Source organism: Bombus bifarius, unplaced genomic scaffold, assembly GCF_011952205.1.
Source record: "Bombus bifarius isolate JDL3187 unplaced genomic scaffold, Bbif_JDL3187 scf7180000008008, whole genome shotgun sequence".
In the NCBI taxonomy this organism is placed as follows: domain Eukaryota; kingdom Metazoa; phylum Arthropoda; class Insecta; order Hymenoptera; family Apidae; genus Bombus; species Bombus bifarius.
Genome location: NW_022884386.1, coordinates 6,202,472 through 6,218,501, shown reverse-complemented (window position 1 = coordinate 6,218,501; position 16,030 = coordinate 6,202,472). Strand labels below are relative to the sequence as shown.

The window sequence follows — 16,030 nt, the reverse complement described above, 5'->3', positions numbered from 1 at the left end:
CGTTTGCGTATAAATTCCAAAAATTGTTAAAACTTGTAATTTGAAATTAGACGAATTACACTTCGAGAGCAAAATGTACTTTTGTTGGTGTTAAGAAAAAAAAAAAAAAAAGAAAGTTGGAAGGAAATCGTATGGCGATCAACGTAGTTGTAAAGGTGGTTGCAGTTCCAATGGGCGAGGCCATAAATGGAGGAAGATTCGACGATTTTAATCTGTTCTGATGTATACCTCTTGTAAGCCTCTCGTCCTCTTCGATACACCTCTTTGATCTCTTTTTTTCTTCTCCCTTGATCCGCTTCTTTCTCTTTCTCTCTCTCTTTCTTGTATCCTCGGTATTCTCCTTTTTCTCGTTTCACCGTTCGTTTTGCTCCTGTCTTCCTTCCGAATGCTATTACGCGCACCGGCTACCGCGGGGAATACAACCGCCATCGACTCCACCCAGATGAACGGGACGACGAACTGGAGGAACTTACAATTAGGCAATTTAAATCAACCAGTTTTGATAGGCGAATGATGCTGGCGATCGACGTGCTTCGTATTAATATCGCGAATAGCGTAAGAAATTGATTTTGCTTCGCGAAAGTTCGTTTCTTATTTCTTTCTGATTTTGTCTCTTTCGTCTTCGTTTTTCGTGTTAATCCGTCGATATATTCGATCGTATTCGTTTCCAATGGAAATTTGTCAGTCGTTTAGTGGTAGCCGGACGCTGATAATATAATTAGCGAAGCAATTAAGCCGCAGATCGTGCCGGTTAGAAAGAGTAACGCCGCGTACAGAGTAAAAGAGTAACCGCGGGTAGTGGCGAGCGATGTTCGATTAACACGAACGTTCGACGAAACGAACATAGGTCGCGCGTTTGTAATTGGCGCGGATCGACGAATACGGGAATCGTTTTTGTGTTGGTCGAAGAAGAAGTTTCGGCTACCGGGGAACGAAGAGAAGGACCTTGACATCGGGCGATTATCGGGCTGGCTCGCCAGTGTGTACCTGGCCGTGGCTGAACCGAACAGGATGATGCCAAAGTGGTACACACGCAGGTACATAGCCGCACACAGGAAGAACCGGTGCACGTTATGCTTCTCGACACACGTGCGGCTATACGCTGAAAAGTCGAATGCGCACGCCGTGGCACTATATCTTGCCGTACTGTACCTTACTACACACACTCTATATGGCAGAGAGGAGGATGAAGAAGGAGGAGAACGAAGCGGAGGAGGAAAGAAGAGAGGCCGAGAGTGCGCGTGGTTTTGCCCCTTTTGCCAGCTCTGCCTTTTTTCTTCCTCTCTTCTTTCCACTTTCACCTCCTTTATCTCCTCTACCATGGCCCAGGGACGTAGCGACCGAGTATCGGCCGCGAAGAGACGCGTTTTCGTTTGTTTCGGTTCATCGACTCCTCGCGCTTCGAACTTCGCTTCACCGATCGAGATACTTGCGCTTTTTCGCTTCGTTGCGTTCTCTTGTTCTGCTCTATCAGCAGCGTCCGGTGAATTGAATTTTTCAGCGATCTCGTGTCCGCCTTCGGCCACCATCGTGGGTTAGGTTTACGACTTAAGAGTGGGTTAATTGGTCGGAGTAACTGAGTTTTCCTCGGGAGAAAGGTCAGCCTTGAACAACATCGGCCAGCTGATTGAACGTGTTACTAGGAAGGCGCTCGAGGTATTGCGGTTGTGCGACTGGTTGTAGATACAAAACGAGGCACGCGGTTTATCTATTTTTCTATCTAAGAATACAAATGGTTCACCGCGTTGCGTAACCCTTGCCTTTTTCTGGCCAGCTTGACGCTCGTTCGCATCAGGTGCAAAAACAAATATACATAGAATTTTACAGATAAAGTTAATTCGACGATCTTCCTATTTTTTTTCTCTGTCAGCATGAACAATTTTTTCACACATAAATTATCCCTTAATCTCATAGATATCCTATCTACACACAAATCTTATAACTCCAATATTTATTAGATCTGTTGATATTCGAAATTTGGTAACAATTACAGGATGTTCTCGTAGTTTCGATCAAGCGATCCATCTAATCGTACGAGGCACGAAAGTTTCCACCTTACATCCCTGAGGTCCCCTCGTTCGTTTAGCCGGTCTCTTCTTCTTCTTCTTCTTCTTCGTCGTCGTCTTCTTCTTCTTCTTCTTCTTCCTCCCCTCTTCGTTCCGCGTTGCCGCGAAGGGCCGCTCTTTTCATCTTTTTCCTCCGCGGCTGTCCGTTTGGTTTGCTCGCTTTGCACGGCATCACGGCTACTTTTGTTGCGCTTCTCTTTCCTTCTTCTTTTTCCCTCGTTCTCTCCTTCTCCGTTCCACCCTCTATCCCGCTATCTACGGATATTCGGCATCTTCGTCCCTTCCTTGAACGCACCGCTGACGAACGATTCCTTTGGAACCGCGGAAGAGAGGAGGACAGAAACATAGGGGAAGGAGAAGGGACCTTTCTTTCTTTTTTCCTCCGGTCCTTCCATCCTTTCGTTTCTGCTATCGCTCGCCTTCCTCCAAACCCTTTCTTTCTCTTTTTCTCTCTCGTTTTCTGCCCACACTAGTTGCTCCTTTTGTTTTCACCGAGTAAGTGAGTCAGTGTGCGCGGGCAAGAAGAAGAGGCAACAGGCGAAAAAAAGAGAGAGAGGATGATCGGTGCGAGAGGGAGGAAGAGATCTAGAGATGCGAGAGAGGAGAGACAGCGAAGCGTGTCTGGACACGCGAGATGCGAGGATCGAATTCGACCCTCGGATGCGGATCCACAAAACTCTCGATCTCTTGGGTCTTGGATCATTCTCGAGAGAACGTTCCTTCTCCTCCTTTTGTCGATAGATTTGACATTGGAGAAAGATTTCTGGGACCGTAGTCGTCCGTTTCGAGACGCGTCTCTCATATGGAAATTATTCGGCCAGCCTATTATGTAGTATATGCGTCACTTAGACTTGTAAACGCTTCGAAGATCGGCACGAAATTAAGTGGTTTTAATAAGAATCGCGATCTAAATGGGACGGATGAATTGATTTCGACACGGTTTGCCGAGCAACGCCACTTGTGTTCTTTCTCGTTTCGATGGGGCCAAGTGTACGGAGGCAATGCATTCGTATGCTGTAATTTGCATCTCTTCTCGCCCTGTTCCTCGCCCGTGTATAAATATTTAATGGAGCGATTTCAGTATATATCAACCGGGCGCAAGGAGATTGTCTTTACACCGGCTAAGACTATAGGTTACAGTGAATACACCTTCTGGTGAATTAATGTTCCGAGGAATACTTTGATGCGATCGAATATATGAATTCTTACGAGAGTAGCTACGATCAGTCAGAAAATTGTTCACACGTTCCATAAATTTGGGACAATTGAAAAAGTTCATGCGTTATCGTACATTTCATATTACCAAAATTGTCTTTCTATTTTTACAGGCAGATGTGAGTTTGTCATCCTCTTAAAAATTTTCAAAATATCGCTCGCCTTCGCGATTATACCTCCGACTTTCATGAAACTTCATCCGCTTATCAGCCATTCTTAGAAGAGATACATCCTTGAAGCTAATAGGTTATTTTCATTTTCAGCGAAGTTGTGTTAAAATTCCTTCGTATACAATGGTAAAGTGCCATTGAAATAAAAAAGACGAACGAAAATGTACTTGCGGTGTTTTTCTGCCGCGATCTTCGCTCACGATGTTCAGTGAAATCTAAAACAGGGGAGAAAATAACGCCTAGATCCCGTGTCGATTATCTTGCGACAAAGAGCCAGATAAAGTAACGAATCTCTCTACTTGCTAATTACTAATCGGTAGAAATTACAGAAAATTGTTATCGCTATATTACCCTGTTCTCGTGTGACGATCTCGTAAATTCGCACGGTGATTCGGGTCCCCTTAATCGCCTTTTTCACGCAACTCTATCAGCATAAAGCGTCGTGTAAAGCGGGCAGATACGAGGAAGAACTTAATCGACGAGCCGTTACGCTTCGCCGTAGCCACTTACCGCGAAACCGCCCTTTTAATATCAATGTCGGCTCGTGCGAACTCGCCTCGTGCGAACCTGCCTCGATGAAGTTGTATATACTTAAGGTGCTGGATAGACTCGTAGATAGCGTCGTGAAAGAGCACCGACGGAAAAAGGAACAGTCGGAATGTTGGCGAGGGGCCATTTATCGAACGCGTCGCCAACTCACTGTGGTTTCTGTCGGCTAGATTCTACGCGAATGCGCTTTAAGGAGAACGTATTCGTAATTCTATCAAACTGTATGAAACGTCGTTGGTGCCGGCACGTAACACAGAAGCGACCCATCTTCCGCTATTGCCAACGAAACTTTCAATAAACGATAACCTTCCGGCTCGAGGCTTCCCGAGCGGAACCATTCATTACTGGGATCAGCAGAATCGCTGTATTATAGCATAATGTAGGTAGCTATACTGCGACAGCAGTAGCTCGTGAAAATGTTGGAATATTTATGAGAGGACATTTTTACGAATACGTTGCGTGCGTTGTACGAAAGTTTTCGAAATTTCGTTAACGACACGTTGGGACACGAGTGATTATATTTTTATACCGTTACAGTTACACACGTGATACATACGTTTCTAGAAATGTTCCTAGAAATGTTGGTAGACTTTCACGAAACACTATGCACATATATGGATACAATACAGCATTTATAAAATATCTTTCTGAGAATGATCGAATATAATTCCGGATATTCGGAATTCAAATAAGTAAGTGATTATGTCTTTTGGGTTATTACAGTTCCACGAACGAGAAACTTCCTTTATTCTGTCCCGTTTTTGTGAATTTTTGCGCAACCAAGGAGGCTACTTCTTGCCCCTTTTTACAAGCGTTAACCTTCATGAGGATTCCGTGCTTGAAAAAAGGGAACATAAATGAAATATTAGGTTAAGTAAAAAGTTCTGAGCGTTTTTCGCTAGATGTCTTTAGTGAGCCATATCTCACGATGTGCACATCGCATCGAGTCATAGTATACACCGATTTCAAGGTGATATTACGCATCAAAAAGGTTCTTTGTCAGTTTTGTGTTCGGTGAAGCCAGTTGTGTGTTACAGCGTTCGAAAATGGAGATAAAAAAAGAGAAAATTCGATACATTCTTCAGTACCACTACGACCAAGGTGAAAAGGCGGAGCAGGCGGCCAAAAAAATTTGTGCTGTTTATGGACCCAGTACAGTATCGAATGCAACAGCAAAGCGGTGGTTCCAACGATTCCGTTCTGGTAATATGGACGTCGAAGATGAGGCACGCTCTGGTAGGCCAATCGTCGAAAATGTGGATAAAATCATGGAAATCGTCGAGTCGGACCGGCATGTGAGCACTTATTCCATTGCCCAGGAACTGAAGATTAGCCAGAAAACCGTTTGGAACCATTTGCATAAGGCTGGTCTCAAGAAGAAGCTCGACGTATGGGTGCCACATGAATTGACGCAAAAGAACCTTTTGGACCGAATTGATGCCTGCGATTCTTTGTTGAGACGTAACGAAATCGACCCATTTTTGAAGCGGATGGTGACTGGCGATGAAAAATGGGTCACATACGAGAACAACAGCCGAAAAAGATCGTGGTCCAATCGCGGTGGGCCGGCCCAAACGATCGCCAAGCGTGGATTAACGGCCAAGAAGGTTTTATTGTGTGTTTGGTGGGATTGGAAGGGAATCATCCATTATGAGCTGCTCCCATCGGGGCAAACACTTAATTCGGACCTCTATTGTCAACAACTGACCAGACTGAAGCAGGCGATCGACCAGAAGCGGCCAGAATTGGCCAATAGGAAAGGTGTTGTGTTCCATCAAGACAACGCCAGGCCGCACACATCTTTAACGACGCGTCAGAAGCTCCGAGAGCTTGGCTGGGAGGTTCTATCGCATCCGCCGTACAGTCCAGACCTGGCACCAAGCGATTATCACCTTTTTAAGTTTTTGCAAAATTTTCTTGATGGTACAAAACTGGCCTCAAGAGAGGCTTGTGAAAATGAGCTGGTCAAGTTTTTTACCAATAGGGACGAGGACTTCTTCAACCGCGGAATTATGAAATTGCCTTCAAAATGGACAAAAGTAATCGAACAAAACGGCGCATATTTAATCTAAATCGAATAATCTTGACTATGTTAATTTCATCGTCGAAATAAAGCGAAAAAGCGCTCAGAACTTTTTACTTCACCTAATATTAGTGTCGACGTCTTACCGTGTTGTAGAGTAAATAAGTACGTACTCGGTTCTCGGAGGTAATGTCGGTTATTATAATTCCATCTGTACATGAGAAGAAAAAAAAGAACGAAGATATGCGAATAACTTGTTCCAATGATCGCATTTTCCTCTATTGAAGTCTGAATTGAAAATATGATTGCGGCTACGTTTTTCTTCTCGTTGTTTATCGCGTATACCTTCACCGTATTGTAGTTTATAGTTTATTTTCAATCGAAGGTATGTACACTATCGGCTATAAGTATTTTGGGACGTCTACTCTGTTCTCTATAGTTAAAGTCTCCTATTTACCATTTCAAAACATTTGAAAAGACTAAAGTTCCATCGTTCCTTCTGCCATCTTTGTTTCTTTTTTCTCCATTCAGCTTGAAATATTTAGTCATTACTTTGTAACAACTTTTACGGTATAACTTTGAATGAAACATAAAAAGCACGGGCAAATATTTCAACGTGTCCCGATAAACGAACAAATATTAGGCTACTTTAAGTTACGAAGGACAGCGCTGATACTTAGTACGACGCGAATTAGTAATAGTATTATTATTAGTAATAGTAGAATTAGTAATAGTAATTCGCATCATGTGTGCTCCGCAACGTAAAATATTAAATAAAGTAGAACTTGTTCGAGCTGTCCAGCAAATGTAACGTGTAGGCTAAATATTCTGATATTTATAGCAAGCAGTGTACATCTGCTTTTGCCTGATTTCTCGAGCGCATTCATTTCGCGAACAGAAAAAAATTCGTGCAATAATGGCAAATACGACGTCGATCTCGATCAAGGTCTCCTTCGTTCTTCGTCTTTTTACGTTGTTCTCGATTCCGTATAGGCGCTTCTATATCGCGTGCGGATCAAAAATCTCTCGTGATACGTTCGCAGCATAAATTACGTTCCCAATTTTGTAGTCAATTTACGCTCCGAAACTGATACTTGCCACTGATTGCCTACGTAAATAACACACGGCTGTACTATGATGAATGAAGTTTCTAATAAAATTCGTGAAATATCACGGTGTTGTTCTCGTTGGATAGGAGACGCAGCATTCTGGCTGTTCTCCGTGGATCAGAGAAAAGTGGTTCGTGTAATTTAGAAGCCATCACGCGTGGTCATCCTTGCACGCACATATTATGTATACGACTCATGTTAGAGAAGTGTGCAGTCGCGTGACTAAAAATACAATCCTGTACGTAGAAACGGTTATCTATCGCCGGCATTGTTTCATGGACAATCATCTATCTCGAGCCTCGACCCGTATAGACGTATGATTTCTTTCTTGCCTTACGATACGAATCTTCTACTTGTCTCGTTCTCCTTTATTTCTTTCCCTTACTCCCTCTTTTTTCTTTTATCCTTCGTAAGGGATATTAATCTGTTGACGAGTCATTCTATGACCAGCATAATTGTGAAATTAAAAGTTAACACAGAAAAACCAATTTCGGATATCGATCTTAATTCTTCCAGATATAAACACGATACAACTTATTTCCAGTAGAAACGAAACAGGTCGTTAAAAGATGTAAAATCAGGAAATAAAAATCTAGGAATTAATAATTCATAAATGCGCATAAATTATTATATCCAATCGTTTGGGAATTTCGAATGGCCAATTAACTCGTCTCTCTCGATTAACAGGTTAAAAGTTACGATTTCGCGAATTACCATTGATATGTTGTAATGTGATCATAGCCACGAGTTTAGACGCGCTCGAAATTCGTTCTCGTTTCTGCCGCTGATTGCATATCGTTTCGAACAAACTGCAGCATGCGAGCGTGACGCAGCGGGGTCAACACTCAATCGGTACAACGGGAGCTGAACGTGCATCAGAGAACACAAAAGAGACATAAAAAGCAGGGAGAAAGAGAGGCGATACAATAGTGCTACTGGTGCTCTGACAAGCGAGAGAAAAAGAGAGTAGAGGAGAGATAGAGAACGCGGAGGCAAAGTGGGCTGGAAGTATCTGTACGGTGCGGTGTAAGGGGAAGAATTGATGGCACGGTTACGAATGGTCCTGCTGCTGTTATCAAATAAAAGCTAGCCCGAATTTCTTTCTGAACTACGGGTCACAAAATTATGACTACCATTTTTAATAAAACACGTTTTTGTATATCTAGATTTATCGGTATCTGTTCCAAATCGTTCGATCGTAACAAGCCGCATCGCGCCACGAACAGGCATACTTTCGCATTCTTTTTTACTACTCTAGGCTTTTGAAGTTACTTATGGTTAAAAAATCACAATTCCAAAGATCATGTGTAAATTAGATGCGGTATAATTTGCATTACAATTCGAGACATGTAAAGAATTATTACTACTATTTCCTAAATATTATTTTTTCCGTCACGATTCACGGATTGAATTTCAAATAGAACTATGCAATCACAATGGCTCGCTACGAATACTAACCCAATTTCGTGTCACCTACGAATGCCTAAGTTTTCAATAGATCTATTCACACTTATGGACTCAATAAAATCGTGACCGATGTACTACACGCGGGTCTTACAATCCAGCTGATAATTTCAAGGGGATCATCCTTAGTATCTTTGCCATAATTTATGCTAAATTAATTTCGTCCAGAATTATTTATTTAAAAAGCAATAAAATTGTCATGGCACGCATTTGAATAAAGGGAAACATATCACGAAATCATTATTTATTATCTATATTTCAAACTTTCTGAATTCATCATCAGTGGTCCCTGTTTACGTTATACGAACAGTTCAGAAATCACATTGACTAACTTCATAAATTTAAACGTAAGGAAAAGTGATGATATTTTACAAATGTCTCTTTCTTTATTTATTGTCCTTAGAATTTACTGTTATTTATGTTATTTGCTTACGATATACGAGCTTGTGGAAATGCTTTATCTCGAGTATCGAACATTAATCGTGTATTTGGGTAACGAAATTGGGAAATTTATAAAAGGTGACATTGATCAGTTTGACTTTTAAGAGGCTGGTGTGACGATTAACGTTCTAGTTACGAAACAAAACCATGGCTCCGACTCGTGTTTAATATGCAATGTCTGAAATTTCGAGAGGAATTCTACTCTTTATTCAAGATGTTAGAGAATTAAGTTACGGCTGTTGATGCTGTTGATCGGTTTTGGACATTGGTCATTTCGTGTCTGCGGCAAGTACCTTCCTGCCGAGCTTCGGAAATGTCTTATCAGGTCGTATCTTGTATAAACACGTTCCACCTGGTCTCAGGCCGTCACGACCCACGCCATTTTCTACTGTCGCTGCCCACGTTGTTTCGTAACTTTCCACGAGAACACTTTATCACGCACCGTTCGTCTCTCGTATTGTTCTGCTCTGTTGATAGCGGTAGAAAGATCGCAGTATTGATTATACGCATATTTCTTCTAATAGCTTCTCGCTAACGGTGTTAATGATCGTAGTTCGGAAAGTAAAGAATGGCAAGAACAATGTCGTTCAAAAAAATAAACTCTAAAAATGCGTATTTCGATATGCTGATAGGACAGACGCGTACGTCAACCCTTAGATATTGTACTACAATAACGAAGAATTCAGAATGAATAAGTTAGAAGTTTATTATCTTTTTATCTCGAAAATTTGTTGCAATTTTAGAAGAAATGAATATTAATAATTACATCGGAATACGTCGAAGAATGAATTGCGGTTGGTTAACTTTAGTCGTTGCAGCATCATCTCGTGCTAAAGTGATTGAAATACGTACACATCTATAATTAAGAATAATTTATCCCAAGTCTACGATTTAGAGAAATATTACGAACTAAAATGACAAATACAACCGTAAAGATGTAATATCTGTATAAGATTAATTTATTTTCCTCGTTATATTTTGCAAGTCTAAAGCAAAGTTTACGGAGTACTAACCAAGTACTTTAAATTGGATGGAGAAAATAATAAAACTTCAGTTTTCTCGAATATTTTAAAATGATAGATAATACGTTGTAACTAAAGAAGGTAGTATGTATATGTATGTGGTAACCACACTGTTGAAGGCTTAATGGAACATTAGACGAACATCGTCCACGTAGGTGTAAAAAATCAGAAGCAAAATGTAGAATTAGCGAAGGATGCAGACGGTGATTAGCGTGGACCTTTGAAAGGCGATCGAATTAGTTGGGTACGCGGAATTCCCTGTACGGGACGATTTGTAGCAGTAATCCAGGCTTACGGTTCCCGGTGCTTGGATGCGCTTTAATATGATTTAAACCTACCACCGTGTTGGCTACCGTGTTACGATCGTGAAGCTCTTACTGGCTACATGGGCCTTCCAGAGAGTCCTTGAGGAGAACTCGAGAGAGCGCGATGAAGCGAGACAGTGATACACGCGTGCGTACACGCAAGAAAGTGGCGTAAAATACGTAGGCGAGGTACCGGTTTTTTCCGGACCCACTACCGTTCCTCTTTGAATTTTAAATCTTTCTCGCTACCGAATGTAATTAAGCCGCATTCACCGCCAGACAAAAAATTGAATTCGTACAACATCCTATAGGATTAAATTGCAAGGGAAGCGCGTCGGTTCTCTTCAACATTTAGCTGTATAGTTTTATCTATGAGTAAACTTGCTCGTGCGTGCCTTTGTACATAATTTTCATCGATCTAAAGCTTTGCTTCGAACCTTCCTTCACCTCGTTCTTCTTCGTTGCTCGACATTATCCTTCACATTGCGAAACTATAATATCCGACGAGCGTTTCTCTCTTTCAAGCAGCTTGAAATGTAATGGAAAACGGGTTATTCGCACGTGTTTGCTCTTTGCAAATTCAGCCGTTCACGTGCGCCGGCTGAGACAATTTCGTGACGCGAGTCACTCGAACACACCGGTTCGTAGCTTGCCTTTGTTTTCTCTGTCTTTAGTCTCACGTGTTTTTCTTCGTCTACTTCTTCTGCACTTCCTTTGCTTGTTCGTTGAGTAAGCGAAGCGAACGCTTTGAGGTAGCCGCCGCGTTTCAGATCGGTCGAGGCGACGCGACCGCGACGCACGAAACGACGTACCGGGCGACGCACCAACGAGATACCTCACTGCGGTCCGTGCCTCGGCAAAAGTGACAAGGCCCCGGTAATTATAACGGGTGGCGCAAAAAAAAACGACGCTTCTCGTCTACTCGCCGCAGATCTCTCGTTTCGTCCAGTATGCACTCGGACATGCAACTCGATAAGCAACATTACCCGCAGAGTCCTTCTCCGTGGTACTCTCCTTTTCGTAGATTGTTCGCGTGATCTCCACGATCTTGATAAAATATAATCCACGCAGAGTTCGTCGATCGAACCAGTCGTCTCTATCGCGCGACGGAAATCGTACGTTGGATTCGCTGGAATTATTGAATTACGCGGAGCTTCAATAAAATCAATGAACGCTATCCAATGAACGCTGAATATTGAATTTTCATCCTCACCGTCGTCGATCGCCAACGGTAAATCAATTACGTAATAAAAATAAATGAAATGCAAACCTCCGATTTGTGCATACAATATGGTTGTAGAACCTCTAATTGCAAAATTATATTATCATTTACTTAGCCGGGTCGGTCAACTCGGTTCATATTCTTTGGAAACTCGCGAATTACGGGCAACAATAAATAGTCTTTTAATGCAAAATAATAACTCAAAATTGCTATTGAGAATTACATATAATTCTTCGTAATTGTGTTCTTAAGATTTAAGATTAAAACAAAATAAGTCGAGAAATCGGCAGTTAAATACATTTTGATATGATTGCAGATAGATGTACGTGATATGTCATTAGTTGTTATTAATATTTAACTTATTAATAATTTATTTTTCTGAAAAAATGATTTACGCTCATATCGTATATGTGGCGACACCTATTATCCACGAGTGAAAGGTATAATGTTTCATTGTCAGCAAGAAGATGGCAGTAAAATAAAGTAAACAATATCCAATTGCTGGTAACATTTTTTGCATACATACAAAAAACATAAATGGACTTAAAATAAACATTTAACGAAAGTTTTTTAAGAAATCACTTAAATGTCACATTAAGTACACGAATTGCTTCGTGATCTTTCAGATCTAAAACACTAAAGAAAGCTTTCATATTCGCAATTTATTGTATAAAGATAATCGAACAAGTAATATATATCGCTTCATGGTAAATTTTATCACAAAATATCTTACAATTGTATTTTGTCTTTTATTGTGATTTTGAGTGAAAAGGGATTTAGTGCAAAGGTATTTACATGATATTTAAATATTCTGTACATTGTCTTGTCCATACATAATTGTGACAAATGTGATCGACTGATTTGGATATTTTTCGCGCCATTTGGGGCTGCAGCTAAGCATTTGTGAAGGATCTTTTCACTTTTTGTATTGCTCCATTATTTTAGTTTAATTTTATTAAAAAAATGGTGTAAACGATTGAGTCCTAACTTTATTACAATGGAACAGTTATTGAAACGTTCAAGAGTTACAAAAGAATCGACTATTTGTGATATTGCATCTTCTATAAGTAAGTGAAAGTTTTTATAAATGAAGTTAATTATGTGGTAAAACATGTTACATATATCGTTAAATATTTTCTGTGTATAAGTTTTGCAAATTTTCAATCTTAGCATCATGTTTTCAAATTACTTACATTTTAAATAAAAGTGAGGTTATGTGTGTAGTTCCTTTCAAATTGTAAACACTTTTGCTACTATAAATCATCAATCTGTTACATAATATTTCAGGGGAAATATCTGAATCAGTTTCGACCGTAAGTGAGAAACACAGGGCTCTTTTGAAAGTTAATAAAGCATTAGTGTTATATATACAAAAGAATAAAAAAAGGCAACAGATTCAAACTCTAGATGACATACAATCTGATTTGGAGCAAACAAGATTGGAACAAGATTAATAATTATAACTTATTTATACGATAATGTACAAACACAATAGTTAGTAAAATACCATTTATTAATTGATGTTAAAATAACATATGTAAGTTCTATGCATTAAATAAATATACTTCCTCATATTACAATGTTTTTATTATATGTAAAAGTACATTCATTCGTAACTTATAATAGTGTATAGGTACTATTATATAAATACTATAATTATATGTTGTGTATCTATGTGTATAACGAAATGACATAAAGGTAAGAGATTAAATTAGGTCTGTGCAATTAAATACCTGTTTTATAAAATTATGATTCAGTCTATAAATCGTTATTCTTATTTGTATTTAGAATCTGGTTTATGTTTTCTTGTCAAATATTACCTGACCTTTTTTTATGTTTGTCTGAATTTATAACCAATCCCTTCTGTAGATAGAGATTAAGTTTCAGGCAATAGTAATTGCTGATATCATTTTTAAGTATTCCGTGTTTCAAACAATATCTTAGCCTTTCGCTTCCTTTTTTACAATGAAACATATATGTGCCATTAATAAACACGCAGTGTACATTTGGAAAAGGAAGATAGCATTTTATTTTGATTGTATTAAATAAAGTGATAATGTAATCAAGATGTTTTTGGAACTATCTGATTTAGCTGGAATTGCCTCCTTACTATTCAAGAGTAATCTGCATTTTTCCATTTTCTTCGGAAGAAAACGCGTTAAACAGAAAGTTTGTCATCCTGAATATTTTCCTCTTGTTTCCCCTGAATTCCTGTTCGAATGTTCGAACGTTCAATGTATTTTTTGTGGTTTGATCTAAAAAAAATAGTTGGGACCGTTCCACCCTAAGGCTTGTTGCCCTTTTTTAGGTAGTTTATCAATGGAAAACCATACGGAAGCTATTTCATTCGCGAATAGTTATTTCGCTTTGGTCGATGGTCTTGTTTCTGGTTTAGAAAATCAGCTCTCGGAGGATGTGGTCCTGTATTGGTTTGGCAGTTTGATCAAAGGCAGGAAACATGTGTCTACCTTCTTGCGAAGTCGTAAACTGAATTCAAGGCATATATTCTCACATATTACATCGACCACTGATATCAATTACGAAAAGGAAAGGTTAACTCGGTAAGAATACGTGAAAATGAAAATTACAGATTTCATGGAATGAGAAGAAACAATTTTAATTTTAGAAATAAAACTTTAATTAACATTAGGTTTTTATGTAGGAACAAGCTTTGTTCGTGTCATTATCGAAAACAGCAAGAATGTCAAACAAGACATAATAATTTCGTCAATGATAATAGTACAATATGCGAGCCGTTCCTCCAAAAAATGGAAAGGTCATTGTCGACGTGTGACGCCATAACAGACATTAATTACAACGAAATCCATACGAAGGAAATTGGCGCAGTGGACGACACGTTTTACAATCTAAGCGAGGGTGATCTCTCCAATCTTTTCAAGCTCGACATCTTATCGACCGACATAGAAGAAATCGAGCATAGCATTAATAGGATAAAATTGAAAGAGGAAGTGGTACCAACCATCAAGAGAAAATGTAGTCGAAGAGATAAACACGATATCGTTCAAGTTAAGTATGTGGAGGCAAACGGTGAAGTAGAATTCTCCCGAAAATTTTGGAAACTAGGCAAGAATTTTTTTTCTCGTTCTACAATAATGGTTTACAATAATGATCAACAAACAGTAATGAGAATCATTGTTTGACTTTTATAATTATCTTCACATAATATTCAGATTTTTTTTTCATGATCCGAATTTTCATTTCATTAGAATTAATCGGATTAATCTTGTTTCATTGAATCATAGGTTCCTGGAAAACGTATATCTCACGTCTCTCTACAGCTACTCTTCACACTTGGAAGCGGCCATGTAAATTGCAAATTGCATATACCATCTCGTCTCAATGTCAAACCTTGGAACAATCGTGTGAAACTAAAAATGTCACGGTATCATTCGTACAGCCTAAAGTCAGACTACCCAGTCTACAGGAGATTAATGAAATTACTAGTAGACTAGTGCCCAATACGAATGAGTTCGGTGGATTTTTGAAGGATGCGGATTTCTTTGAGGATTATAAAGGCTTTCTAGGAAATGTGAAAATGGAAATGGCAATTAATGATCCTTGTATGCCATTGTCCACTGCTCAGTATGTTAAAAATAAACTTGTCTTTAATAAACCGTCCATCAATATGGATGATCGCAATGGTAAAGGCAAAAAAAAGTTCGCTTTTAATTATCAGATTCATCTGATAATATATCAGGATATTGATATATGAAACATGAACGAGTGTTGCACAATTTTAAAAGAATGAAATTTGAAGAGGGGCAGAAGTATAGCGCTTGATGTGCAAAAAATAATCCCTTTTTCTGCTTAAATAGTATTAGAAAAATCTTTTTCAGGCAGATGATATCTTTGGAAAAAGATTAAGAAACTGTTTCTTTTTTACTTTTATAATTAGTAAATATTTTTCATAATTTTTCTTTATTTCTACATAAGTCCATACGTAAGATTACGTAGTTGCGAATTTTACGCTTACAATGTACTTAAGTACACATATTATGTCTGTTTTTTCTGTTGTGATAAACTGAATGATTTTGTGTTCACCAGTAATCAAGCTTAAATGAACCAATCGCTAGAAAATACTGCTTAAGTTAACATGTTATCTAAGTCAGCAATATTTGCCACGGTTACAGGTGATTAACCTATTATAACTTATTCTTTAAATACTCAGAGACTTATGAAGACAACTGTTTTTGTCTCGTACAGTATCAAATCTGAGTTAAAATATGTTTTTTTATTTAGCATTAAGTATGCAATTTTTGTTTTCTTTTAACTCGAATAAAATCCAATCTTGAAGATTATACCAACTTTGTCAGTCTTTTTTTCGAATTGTCACGGGTTAACTAGTGTTTAGTATTATACATTATCAACCAAAATTTGAAATACCATTTTTTTATTTATACGTATATTAAATTGTTAATTTTAT

General features: G+C 38.9%; 1 protein-coding gene across 2 annotated transcripts; it reads left to right on the top strand.

The window, feature by feature from the left end:
- Window positions 1–10,826: 10,826 nt before the first annotated feature.
- On the top strand, window positions 10,827–15,911 carry LOC117206662. Of its 2 annotated transcripts, XM_033446173.1 has the most exons (5): window positions 10,827–12,653; window positions 12,874–13,080; window positions 13,895–14,147; window positions 14,249–14,670; window positions 14,850–15,911. In XM_033446173.1, the coding sequence occupies exons 2-5, from the start codon at window positions 13,065–13,067 to the stop codon at window positions 15,317–15,319; spliced, it is 1,161 nt and encodes a 386-aa protein (XP_033302064.1). In that variant the 5' UTR covers window positions 10,827–12,653; window positions 12,874–13,064; the 3' UTR covers window positions 15,320–15,911. The 2 variants fall into 2 exon arrangements, with proteins under 2 accessions (XP_033302064.1, XP_033302065.1); XM_033446174.1 differs by lacking the exon at window positions 12,874–13,080 and having other exon boundaries at window positions 10,827–12,293.
- The last annotated feature ends 119 nt before the right edge of the window (window positions 15,912–16,030 follow it).

Bases quoted from the DNA above. Each gene is read 5' to 3' on its own strand.
- LOC117206662 (XM_033446173.1), top strand. The intron at 14,148-14,248 runs GTAAGAATACGT...GTTTTTATGTAG, and splicing joins GAAAAGGAAAGGTTAACTCG to GAACAAGCTTTGTTCGTGTC. The intron at 14,671-14,849 runs GCAAGAATTTTT...ATTGAATCATAG, and splicing joins CCGAAAATTTTGGAAACTAG to GTTCCTGGAAAACGTATATC.